General features: G+C 29.4%; 1 protein-coding gene across 1 annotated transcript; it reads left to right on the top strand.

The window, feature by feature from the left end:
- Positions 1 to 3,899: 3,899 nt before the first annotated feature.
- LOC124830314 (1-deoxy-D-xylulose-5-phosphate reductoisomerase, chloroplastic) lies at positions 3,900 to 8,489 on the top strand. Its single transcript, XM_047303987.2, has 12 exons — positions 3,900 to 4,113; positions 4,433 to 4,608; positions 5,006 to 5,092; positions 5,646 to 5,771; positions 5,850 to 5,912; positions 6,051 to 6,200; positions 6,369 to 6,436; positions 6,681 to 6,792; positions 6,908 to 7,012; positions 7,166 to 7,287; positions 7,884 to 8,030; positions 8,131 to 8,489. Exons 1-12 carry the CDS (start codon positions 4,023 to 4,025, stop codon positions 8,297 to 8,299), a joined length of 1,416 nt encoding a protein of 471 aa, XP_047159943.1. The 5' UTR covers positions 3,900 to 4,022; the 3' UTR covers positions 8,300 to 8,489.
- Positions 8,490 to 13,472: the final 4,983 nt, after the last annotated feature.

The raw sequence follows: 13,472 nt of genomic DNA, 5'->3' as shown, positions 1-13,472 counted from the left end.
ACACGTAGTGATTATGTTTTTTCCTGATAATAAATTACTTTAAAATAGTTTCGTAACTTTAAATGTAGTAAATGGGTCGTATTGAGAAATTACTGTCCCAAGATAACTCATTAATGTCATTGAAAACGAAATTTTCGTAGCGTGAGTGTAGTTTGACTTAATAAAAGAAGTGCACACAATAATATCTTACATCGAGGTCAAATATTTCTAATTAAACGTCATTTGAATATTATTTATTAAGTTTGAATTAGAGACCAGTTTGACAGTTTGAATTGGAGACCGGTTTGGAATATAAATTTGCAAATTTTATATAGCAATATTTGACTTAAAAGTAATACATTTGAACTTTGAAAGTTTAGCACGACGACGTCGTTACGTGGTTGCTGGTATTTATTCAATCTTTATCCTGTTTTCAATATAATAATTTGATAAAATGAGCGGTTTATTGTTTCTTAATTATGATTGATATTACATGGAAAAAAAGTCCTAATTCATGATATTTTTTATTACTTTCTCATATTTTATTTTAATATTATCCTTTTGTTCTGCTACCTATCACTTGCCATATTATATATATAACTGGTTTGATAAGTTTTCATATGTTAGGATAATATAATTTTATTTGTATACCAAGTTAAATGGTATAGCACCAAAAAAAATGTTATAAAGGAGTTATTAGAGCATGTGGGACTCCGACTTGAACATTTATTTTGTCAAATTTAAAATTTATCTTTTTGTTGGAATGCTAGCACCATACCATAGCATTAGGGCCATATCAATCATTGCATTACAACTATAGGAGTGCTCCAATCAATATATATATATATATATATAAATATATAAACTAACTTTTTGTTTAATTTGTGTATTCTTTTTTCAATTGATAATTTTGATTTTGATTTTGAGATTAGAAATAAAAATTGAAATTTTTATTGTAGTTTTCACATGTAAAAAATATGTATAACATTTTTTTTATTTAAAAAGTTGTAACTTGTTTTTGTGTATGTTTCAGCATATCACGGAAACACATAATTGTAAAAGGATCAATATATAGGTTATATAAGGTAGTTATATATGCAACAAAGAGTATACTCTATATACATTTACACGCTTTATTAGATTTAAAACTAAACATTTTTTGGATGCTACGATAATAATACATTTAATATTTTAATAATATTTTATAAATTAATTTTACTAAATTTTAGAATATTGACTATTAACTTTTTGTACTTTATTTGATTATGCGACCCACATTTTTTTTATCAACTAAACTAAATTTCTCTCATGAAACTTTTGGTATAAAATTATAGGACCACAGAGTTAAAAGGATAACTTATAAAATGGAATTTAAAACGTGAGAGAAAAAAGGGTAGGTAGGTCGACTGCTGCATTATTGTCAAAGTTAAATCTCAATGTATCAACATTTTGTTTGCTAAAAAGAGAAATATATTAAATGCAAACAAGTTGGTTCAGTAAAAAAAATGAAAAGTAAAATAAAAATGTAAACTGTTTGATAAAAAAAAATATAAAATAAAACAATAAATCTGATCATATTTTAAATTAATTTTTAACATATAATATTAAAAAGTAAATTTTGAATTTAATTTAATTTGCATCCAGAATAAATACTAATGATGATCCAAAAATTAAATTTCAACAAATATCAAATTTTATTACATATATTTTAAAAAACTTAAAATTATCTCATATATACAAAATTAACTAAAATTTACATTTAATTATATTATAAATTCAAAAAAAACAAAATTATAATTTCTTTTAACTTACACGTTAAAAAATAAATTTTAAATCTAACTCAATCTTATAAAATTATTTATAAATATTAATTATTAAAAATCAAATCTCACTCTGTGTAAAAAATCTTACTAAATATTTTTCAGAAAACTGTTTAAGTTCATCTGAATTTTACAAAATTAACTAAAATTTACATCTGACTATATATCATAAAATGGAAAACTCAAAATTGTAATTTCTTGTATACTTTGTTTTGGTTCTTCTCGTATTCATGTCCATAAACAGTGTGCTGAAAAACGGAAACAAGCCTTTGTTGATTGGAGGAGCTGTTACGCGAATAGAAGCACATGTTTCTGTCAGTCTTCTTGTCACCTCGTGATATAGACTTGTCCTCTGTTTAATTATAGCTAACAACCTATTTCCACTGTCCTCACAGAACATATTTATATTTTTTACTTCTCTCTTGTTAAAACATGTTTATCTTTTAATTATCATAATTTTGCTTTTAAAGTCGAGATTAACAACCTCTTTCGATTGCTCTAAGTTTAAATTACTACATTGCATTTTCTTTAAATAATTTCTAGTTCAAAATACGGTGATTGATAGTTTTTAATGCTTTCGTTTCTATTAAAGTATTACCTTCCTATTTTACTACCATTTAAACGTATTTGGAAACTTTATTTGTATTTATGTTTTATAATTAGTAAATTATAATTGAATTTGAAGTTAAAAGGTGGAACCTTATCTACCATTGGATTTCATGAAAACAATTTTTAAGATATAATATCATTTTATCGCTTTACGTATGGAACAATTTGTTTAGATGGATGGAAATGTTACACATTTTTTCATTTGTTTGAGAGGAAAGTCTAAATGACATGATACCATCCACTTTTGTAGAGTTTATGAAAATTATTTTTCTTTCAAAGGAAAAAAAAACAACAAAACAAAATATTAGTCTTTTATTTGTGTTAAAAATCTCATAATATAAGAACAATTTATAATCCAGATACAAATATCATCTTATTAATTAAATTTTTGAAATTAAATTAAATTTAAAGTCTAATTTTTAAACAATTTATTTATTTTTTAAATTATAATCACAGTTTTTTAAATAGTAAATAATAATAATATTAAATAGATTAAAAAAATATTTTAATACTTTTTATGTATAACTTATTTATTTATACTCTTTCAAACAAAAGAGAAAAATTACTGTACTTTTTTTGTTATTCCAACTCATTGTTATTTTCTATTTACTTGTTTTTCCCACATTTAATCCAAACAAAGCAACATATTCTTAACTATTAGTTTTACATGACACATATTTGTATTTTGTATAGGATGCAATATTTGTTTTAGTTAACTAGAATCAATACGCACACCAAAAGAAAACTTTTGGTCATTCACTGCAAATACATATCCAATTGTTTTATTTAAGCCCCCTTGTTAGCAAATTTAAAATATTAAACATAAATTATGATTAATGAAACTACATAAGTATGTAAAGTTAAGGCACGTATCAAAGAGCATTCAATAAAAATGTTGCTGCATTTGAATTAAAATATCCTGATTAACGTCTGATTAACTATGTCAAATTTATTACACCAATTATTAAATAGATTCATAGATGAGAAAATAATCAATTGCAATTTAGAACATTAATAGTTTTTTTAAAAAAATACAAGCACCAATAAATATAAAACTAAAGTTATGCTTATTTTTTAAAGAATAAGATAAATAAATAAAAGATATTAAATGTGAAATTAATAAATATTAATTGATATATCAGTGTACACGAAAAAGAATAAATCTTCTTAGAGAGATTTGATAGAATTTGATTAATATAAAATGGTGGTTTAGCAAATTGTTTTTATCGGAATTGTAATAAATTAGTTGACAGTGAATAACAAAACTCTGTATGGAGTGGAGGGGCGGCGAGTGGGGATTCCAATATACACACATTCCTTGGCACTCTCTCCTAACTCTATTTTGTCCTTATCTCTCTCTTATTTTCGCCATCTTAAAATTAAACTTATTTTATTATCTATTTCCACATATAATTAATTATAATAAATATAATAAATAAAAAATGCATCTTTCATATGTGATAATATGTCTCAAACCACATCCACTGTTGTCTATTAGTACTAGTATAAAAAAACTCAGCAATTCCAGCCACCACACAACCTCCTTCTGCTGCCACCATTCTTCTTGCTCGAGATTTCAATTCTTTTTCTCCAAACTCAACTTGGGTTTATGTGATGGCGCTCAATATCTCTTCTCCGGCTGAAGTCAAGTCCCTTTTTTTCTCTGATTCCTTCAAGTCTAATTGTCTCACAGCAAAATTCCCAGGTTCTTCTTCTCTTCCTCTGTTCATTTAAACCATGTTTCCTTCCTCGCCTCTTCTGGGAAATGTCAAAGTTAACGACTTTATGCACAAACTCCCTCCCCATTGAATTATTGATTTCTTTCCTTTCCGGAAATTATGCTATTTTCTGGTCCTATACTGTTATGAGCGACTTTGTCGATGTTACCGTGATGTTTTTGTTTTGTGGAATGGCAATATGTTTTTCTTTTGGAAAGGCAGTATTTGTTCGTTGTGTTATGTTTTGATGTCAATTGATGGAGCATGCAAGGTTTGACTTTGATGGTGTTTTGAATTTGATGCTAGGTGGTTTTGCTTTTAAAAGAAAAGATGGTGGAAAGCGAGTTAACTGCTCACTGCAGGCATCACCACCACCACCACCAGCCTGGCCGGGACGAGCGTATCCAGAACAAGTTGGCAAGACTTGGGAGGGACCAAAACCCATATCTATTGTGGGATCTACTGGTTCTATTGGAACTCAGGTATTGGTGCTAATGGAATCTCCCTCTATCATCATAATCTGTTCTTAGTAATATTAGATTTAACGGCTAATAATAGTCTATTACAAACGTCTGGGTCAAAAGCTAGCTTAAAGAGAGGCATTTGGGGTTACTCTTATAAAGAGCATTCGCCCTTCGGATTTTATTCCTAACCGATGTAACACATCTTAACATGCAAGATGCTGTTTGCTTGCAAACATTTGTTGGAAATAATTTGATATTTTGTGTTTATGTATTCCTTTAAATCTTTGAAATGAATATTCGATTTTTTATGTAATACTGGGAATACTTGATGTTTGCTCTTTGTAGATGTAGCTTAACTTGCCTTCGTCTCATATTTTTTTATGTAGTGCATCTTTTCCCTTGTATGCTTTTGTAGACTCTAGATATTGTGGCAGAGAATCCAGACAAGTTTAAAGTTGTGGCACTTGCAGCTGGTTCAAACGTTACTCTCCTTGCAGACCAGGTAACCACCGCACTCCCAGCATGCAATGGAACTGTGAATTGATTTGTGTCTATATATGACCAGATTTAAATCTGAAATTTCACAACCGCAATGGATTTACTTAACCAATTTACTCACGTGGCTAATTTACAACTGTAATTGTCGTCACATTAGTTGCAATGAGAATGATCTTCCTGGTTATGTTTTCTAATAATTAAGGTGCAGTAGGCATGTTGTTCTTTTGCATTTATGTATGAAGGGAACCAATGAGTTCAGATCATACAAAACAAAAATATCTTAAAACTAAATGAACTACTATGGTCTAAGGTTCAGTTAATGTATCTCATAAAAGGACAGCCTAATCTCCCACGTAGTGGAATTTGAGGAGAGTACATATGCAGTCTTATCCTGCAAGTAGAGAGGTTGTCTCTAGGATTTGAGTCCATGATCCCCCACCTCACAAGGAAACCTTACTGTTGTTCCAAGACTCACCATCATTTGTAGTATTTAATATTTCAATATAATAAGCACAAGAAAAAAGAGAATAATCCCTTTTAATATTTATGTTGCACAGATAAAAACATTTAAGCCTCAACTTGTTGCTGTTAGAAACGAGTCGCTAATTGCTGAACTTGAAGAGGCTTTGCATGATGTTGAACAGAAACCTGAGATCATCCCTGGAGAGCAGGGAATCGTTGAGGTGGACATCTGCTTTATTCATTTGTTGTAATTTTGTTAGAGCCTTTTTTTTCATGACTTATAGCTTATATATTCTCAGGTTGCTCGTCACCCAGATGCAGTCAGTGTAGTCACAGGAATAGTAGGGTGTGCAGGACTGAAGGTAAACTTCTTTTCCCTATTTTTGTCCTTTCTTGGTAACCAATCTCTTTGCTGTGCCATATAATGTGGTCTTCTGTGTCCATGCATCTTACATATCTATTAATATTAGAATGCTGAAATCCTCTCATTCTTTTATTAGCCGACAGTTGCTGCGATAGAAGCAGGGAAAGACATAGCTTTGGCCAACAAAGAGACGTTGATTGCCGGAGGTCCTTTTGTCCTTCCTCTTGCTCAGAAGCATAACGTAAAAATACTTCCTGCTGATTCGGAACATTCTGCCATTTTTCAGGTAAGAAGGCACATAGTCTATTAAAAATCATGTGTGCAACAAGTTCAATAGACATACTCATACTCTTTATTATCTATATATTGGCCTCTGCACCTTGTTGACTGCAATCAATTATTTTATCATATGATCCTCTTTTACTGCAAAAGCTTAAAGGATTCTTTGTTGCAGTGTATCCAGGGGTTACCAGAGGGTGCACTTAGGCGCATTATTCTAACAGCATCTGGAGGTGCTTTTAGGTGTGTACATGACTTCATTTGACCCGTTTTGCATGTTCATTGGAACCATATTTTCTTGTTATGTTGGAAACTGAAAGAATATGTAGCACCATAAACATTATTCCTATGTATATCTGAATGTCTTGTGCTGTTTTCTGTCAATTAATATTCTTTGATCATGAAAAACCGTGAATTGTTGCTCTCTTTATTTTGTTTCCGGGATCTATATAATAAATTTGAATACAAGTCCCTTGCTGATTGACAGGGATTTGCCAGTTGAAAAGCTGAAAGATGTTAAAGTAGCTGATGCATTAAAACATCCCAACTGGAATATGGGGAAAAAGATAACTGTGGACTCTGCTACACTCTTTAACAAGGTTTATTTCTCTTTTATGTCAACATATTGGATGAAAAAAGCCATTTTACAAATCTGTTTGATTATGTAGTATGAACTTCCTAGGTAAAAGTTAAATTTGTTGTACTTCTTTGCAGGGTCTAGAAGTAATTGAAGCACATTACCTATTTGGAGCTGACTATGATAATATTGAGATTGTCATTCATCCGCAATCAATCATACATTCAATGATTGAAACACAGGTTAATAACATATTCTATTTTATGTTGGTTACCATGTTTTAATATCCATATATTTGAATAACCATAGCACCCAGGCCTTTGCTAAATTTGGGTGGGAGTAAACTCGAGTATAGCAAAGGAGAAAAAGATCACTAACTTATTTCTTGATTCCAGGATTCATCTGTTCTTGCACAACTAGGGTGGCCTGATATGCGGTTGCCGATCCTCTATACATTATCATGGCCTGACAGGGTTTATTGTTCTGAAGTCACTTGGCCTCGCCTTGATCTTTGCAAGTACTACACTTTTTCCCTGCTGCTTACTTATTTCAACTCGATCAAATTTTATTTTCCATCCATACTAAAAGAAAATAGACAGATTCAGTTGACTTACAGTTTTCAAGTTTTGAAGTCTTTATTCTTAAATGAAGTTTTTCAGTCCAATTTGAATTATTGATGGTTCTTCTTATTTTGAATGATCGGATCATTCAAATTGTGTTTGGCTCCTTGCCTAGTTTCCAGCTAGGAAGTATATTTTATTCTTCATGCATTTCCTTGGAATGTAAAAGATGGAATTTGATTCAACTTATTTTGAAAAATAAAGTGAATATTTCCAGGAACCAATTCTTCCCATACATGTACATTAGCCTGTAAATAATTTGAAGGAAAACTAAATTGGTTGAATTTTGGTTTTGACATGCGGATTCATTCTCAGACAGTATCCAAAGCAATGCTTAAAACACGTTCCTATAAGTTCCTTTTCACTTTTAAGTGTTCATTACTATCATAAGACGTCATTATGCAAGATGAATCAGTTAAATTAATTTGAACTGTCATGGAATAGTTGCTCTTAGTTTGTCTGACACAGTTGTCTATGAAATGTGGTTATGTAGGCTTGGTTCACTTACATTTAAAACTCCAGACAATGTAAAGTATCCATCAATGAATCTTGCCTATGCTGCTGGTCGTGCTGGAGGAACAATGACAGGAGTTCTCAGTGCAGCAAATGAGAAAGCTGTAGAGTTGTTTATTGATGAAAAGTAAGATTCCGTTATTTTTCCTCATTGCAAATTTTCACATACATGTTCATATCTTTCGAAATTTGTTACCTTAATTGAAATTGTTCTAATGTGACTTTAGGATTAGCTATTTGGATATATTCAAAGTGGTGGAGCTAACATGTGAGAAGCATCAAAATGAATTGTTGACCTCGCCTTCCCTTGAAGAAATTATTCACTATGACCTATGGGCACGAAAATATGCTGCTAGTTTGCAAGACTCTTCCACCTTCACACCTATTCTTGCATGAGAAGGATTATTAGTGTAGGGATATGGCTGATTCCTCCCACAAGGCCCTTGAACAATTTATCCAATGCAGAATCATGCATTCCCTTCATGTTGAAAAATAAAAAGGGTTATATTTATGGAATTTTTGGTGTCTTAACATATCTCAATTGATCTTATAATTTTGACGTAATTGAAAAAAATATATTTTTTAATGGTTGCCCAAGACTTTCTCTTATTCAAATTTTACATGGCGTAGTCAAAATGGAATTTTTTATTTCTCTCTTTTTTTTTAATATAGGCAGACAAAAAAGTTGACCCATAAAAGGGTTCATTGTAATGTTTTTACACGTATTCGTTAGCTGATATCACTGTCTGCATCATGGTTTTACTTTTCTCATCATTTGATTGTTAGCACATCATCATCTAGAGTTGAGAAATTCTTACACATCACCTTCAGAAAAAATTCTTAACATCTTTCCGGCCTTCATTTTTCTTTACATGCTTTCTAAGAACCAACCAAGAAAAGGCAAACCATTCAAGGCTTTTTCTTCCTGCACTTTCGACTTTTTTGCACACCCCCGTAGATTCTGAAAATGATTATTTTACCATAAAAGTGACTTTCGGCCAAGGCCAAGGCCTAGTTTTTTAGAATTTTAGGAATGGATGAAATGCATTTTAGAATAAATTTTTCAAAAATTTCTTGAATAAACTTTCAAAATGCATATAATGCTTTCTTTTTGAAACAATTGTTCGTAACATTTTCATATGAAATGCAGTTTAAAAAGAGATTTTCGGAATCAACTTTTTTATGTTTTCTCTCTTCTTCCTCTGCAACAACACTGGGCGATTGATGAAAGGTATTGTAGACCTTTTCTATTAGTGTGAGGTTCAGTTAGTAATTGAGGTATTAGAGAAATAGTAATTGTGGGGGTGGAGAAAGCAATAGCCAACATTGAATGGTGCAGTGACATTAAACTCCCTAACTATCTTTTTTCCATTTTGAGCCACCATCTTTACATTCAACTGCTTATACACCAACGTAGGTCTGGTTTATATCGAAATTCTTTGTTTTTTAACTTCTTGAAAGCGTATTTTAACCACACAAGTTCAGTTCATGGAAAAAATATTTTATTTCATTTTTTATATTATTCTGTTACGAATATTTTATGAGAATTTTACGTAATTTATATCATGAAGAATGTATTGAATTTGAAAATCTTTTTCACTCTGCACCGGAGGGGAATGCAATGGTTGTTGGTGAAAGAATCCAATTTGTTCATGATTATACCTCAAGTTTCTTGACAAAGTAAAATGTAGAGTCCAATTTAAATCAAGTTTCGGTACACATTAGAAATTGTACGGTATAATTGTTCGGTCAATGCAATCTCCAACTCACTCTAATGGTCAACTTTTTTCATAACAATGAACATTTTTTCAAACCCTTTCAACAATCACACTTAATTTCGTAACCGATCAGTCAATCTAGGACCGATCGAATGGTAAGTACAATTTAGAACCATTATCATAAATTTAACATGTTTAACAAAGTAAAACATGTTTATGAACTATCAAGGACCAAACCTAATTGAAAGTTCACTTCAAAATCTATAAGTACAAAGGTAAGATAAGAAGGTAAATAATTGTATTTATTGTGAAATTAAGACTATAATGTAATGATCGATCGAATTCATTAACTAACTTGAATGTCGGAGTGCTTTTGACAAATACTTCTTGAGGATTATACAAAAGAGATTGATAACAGGTTAATTGAGATTGAAAGTGACATAGAAAGATTAATTATTAAGTGTGAATAAGCTGTTTTTCATCTACTATTCAAAACAAAAATAAATGAAAGTAGTTCTTTGAACCTATTATTCGAAACAAAATAAATAAAATATCATAAAATAAATCGACCATCTCTTGTACAAATATCAATTAAAGTATATAAAACATGCTTAAATATTTGGTAATCTTTGTAAAAAAAATCGAGTTTTGATTTTGGTTATTATAAAAAAACTACCCCACGAAATCTAGAATGATTGTTCTAGCCGTAATAAAGCGTATACATTTCTTTTATTTTAGTAAGGACATGATTTATATTCTAGCCGTAATAAAGCGTATAAATTTCTTTTATTTTAGTAAGGACATGATTTTATAAATATAGACGTGAGAGATTAAAGAAAAGTGAAGCATAAATATTTTAATTATTTGAAGATATAATATATATTAGTTATAATAGTTTATGGAGAGATTACATTTTCCATCTTTCTAAAATTTGAAAATTTTAAGCCATATCATCCATTAAGATAAATGGCATACGTTTTATACATCTTATTTTTTCCTTTAAAAGTCATTACTTAGAGTATTATATCACAACAATAAAAGAAACCATTTAGAACACTTGAATTTTTGTTCAACACTTTAACAAATAATAAGTATCACAATAAATAGGAATAAGAAACAACGATTTCTAATTTTAGATAATTTAAAAAATTACAAATTAAAATCAAAATATTGTTTTTTTAAAAATATTAAAACATATTTAAATTTAATTTATTATTTCTCATATGTAACATTTATAGGAAATAGTTGTTCAAATAGAATATTGAAGGCCATGTGTAACGCTGGTCTATTCCTGCCAGAATTTAGAGAACGTCCACAACTTATATCCTAACTGGACGACATAGTTGGGTTGGGCCTCCTACACCCTATTACATTTCCCAAACCAAACTACTCTTTCAACATACATAATTTTTCACAGAGGTGTTCCCTCCACCAAGTGCTCTCTACACCATTCCGTTACTTTTTTTATTCTAAAAATATTCTATTTAATTTAATTTTTATCTTTTAATTTTATTTACTTTTTTTAAAACAGACGTGGACATCTGTTTTGTATATTTGAAACGATGAAATGCAAGAAGTAATGTTTCACATAATTATATAAATATAACCCACTATCGATACCCTACCTACTACCACTTTGCTTCCCTTGCATTCTACCTTGGGTCCTAAAGGAATATAACAACTTTGTTTCTTCTGAGTCTTGCTCAATCATTCTTTTACCGCAATTTCCTCTAAAGGCATATGATGAACTGAATTCAAGACAATTTCTTCAAATATACATTCAATATACTAGTGGTTCTATAGAGAAATGGAAAATCCTTTTTGCTTTATACCATACAGGTTAAGTCATGTTGTAATAAGCTAAACCTCAGTTCATTTATGACTGTAACATTGGGAAGAAAACCCAACTGTTGGCTGATCTACCTTTCTCCCAGCAACCCTCCTGTTAGTCCACCACTCAGAGCCACTACCACCTGTACCAGAAACAACTCCTTTACTGTTGTCAAAATTGAATTCTTTATAACAATTTACATAATTCTGCTTATGGAAACATTGTTTTCCTTCTCCAACAGGATTGTATGCTTGTCATCTGTTTTCTCTGTACACACGTTACAGCTAGTATTGGTGTCCCTTTGCACCCTTTCTCTGTCAACAAGGTCTGGCCAGTATACCTTGAGAGGACCCTGACATATTTAGAAGGAATACCCCAATTTTATTAGCAAGACACCGAGCAACGTCTTCTCCAGTTAATTCAAATGAAACTCTGTGATCAACTAATGTTGCATTACTTAGATGTCCACTATCCGAGTTAGCAAGAGTTGCTTCCTTAGAAATCTGATTTTCTACAAAGATGTTTTGATTGGTTGATTAGGCACCATCGAGTGTCAAGCAACCAGAACCTAACCTGGATTCCTGTCCTAGACCATTAGGTGCCCCACATCTATTGAACATGGACGGATGTCCGTTGAAAGCCAAACGGATATCCCACATCCGTTTTGGCCTTCGCGGGCCTCTATTCAGGCGATCAACAATAGAATCAACATAATTGACTCCTCACACTAAGGATCAATAGTAATGGAAGCAATGAAACCCAAAAGGAAAATGGAGAAGAGACAAATGAAGGAAAAAGAAAGCAAAGGAAGAAGGAATGAGAGGAAATGAAATGGAAATGGGGGAATAGAGGAATCCATGAGAGATGGGGTGCAACTGTGCAATAAGTAAATAGTAGAAGTAGGATTTTCGAATTAATTAAAATATCATAAATGATAAAAGTAAAAAAGTTTTAACCTAAGGATAAAATTGAAATTAAAAGAATTTTATGAGGTGTAGGAAGTAGAGTGTGGTGGTGAAGGAAGTAACATTCAATTTTTCATCATTTATGATATTGGGGTGAGAAAACAAAGTACATTAAAAAACTGTCTTACTTCATTGAGTGTTTCATTCTACACTTCCAATATCTCATCCTGCACCTCCAAAAATTCCATTTTTAACCTTCTAAGATTTCATTCTTATCTTGCACCTCCAACTTTTTCAAAAATTTCATTTTTAACTTTAAAAGATATCTTTTTATTAAAAACACTTTACACCACCTTAATAATAATTAAATTTAAAATTCAAATATGATTTAATATAATTTTATATTTTAATAATTATTAAAATATGATTTATATGATAATATTAGTTATATTAAAAGTATAAAAATAAAATAATTAAAATTAAAATAAAATTACATTAAATAAAATATTTAATATATTTAAATATATTCAATTATATTAAAATACTAAAATAAATTAAATAATTATTAAAATTTAAATAAAAGATAAAATTTAAAAAAAAATTATTTAAAATAAAATAAAATTATAATAAAAAAAATATTTAAATACATTTAAATTATATTAAAATATTAAATTAAATTAAATAATTATTAAAATTTAAATAAAAAATAAATTTTTAAAAACAATTATTGATATCCGTATATCGATATCCGATTAACATACCTCTTCAAAATTTTGTTTTTTTTAAACTTTAATAATTATTAAATTTAATTTAATATTTTAATACAATTTAATATATTTAAATACATAATTTGAAATATTATTTTTATTTTCATTATTATTATTCTTATTTTAGTTATTATTATTTTAATTCTTTCAATAAAACTATTATAAAAATATAAATCATATTTAATAATTATTAAAATATAAAAATATAATAAATAATATTATAAATTTTATTTAAATTCAATATTTGTTAAATTTTAAATAAAAAAGCAAAAGTGTTATCATATTTTATGGATTTTAATATATGATAAACAAGTTTTTAAAATTTTGGTTTTTAATTAAAATTTAATA

The sequence above is a fragment of the Vigna umbellata genome, chromosome 1 (assembly GCF_029865625.1).
Source record: "Vigna umbellata cultivar VRB3 chromosome 1, Vumbellata_1.0, whole genome shotgun sequence".
Lineage (NCBI taxonomy): Eukaryota > Viridiplantae > Streptophyta > Magnoliopsida > Fabales > Fabaceae > Vigna > Vigna umbellata.
The sequence above is the reverse complement of the archived record's forward strand: the minus strand, read 5'-3'. Positions and strand labels throughout refer to the sequence as shown.

Excerpts from the sequence above, each read along its gene's own strand:
- LOC124830314 (XM_047303987.2), top strand. The coding sequence starts at position 4,023 with ATGGCGCTCAATATCTCTTCTCCGGCTGAAGTCAAGTCCCTTTTTTTC. Across the intron at positions 6,201-6,368 it reads AACATTCTGCCATTTTTCAG|TGTATCCAGGGGTTACCAGA; the intron begins GTAAGAAGGCAC and ends TCTTTGTTGCAG. Across the intron at positions 7,013-7,165 it reads ATTCAATGATTGAAACACAG|GATTCATCTGTTCTTGCACA; the intron begins GTTAATAACATA and ends TCTTGATTCCAG.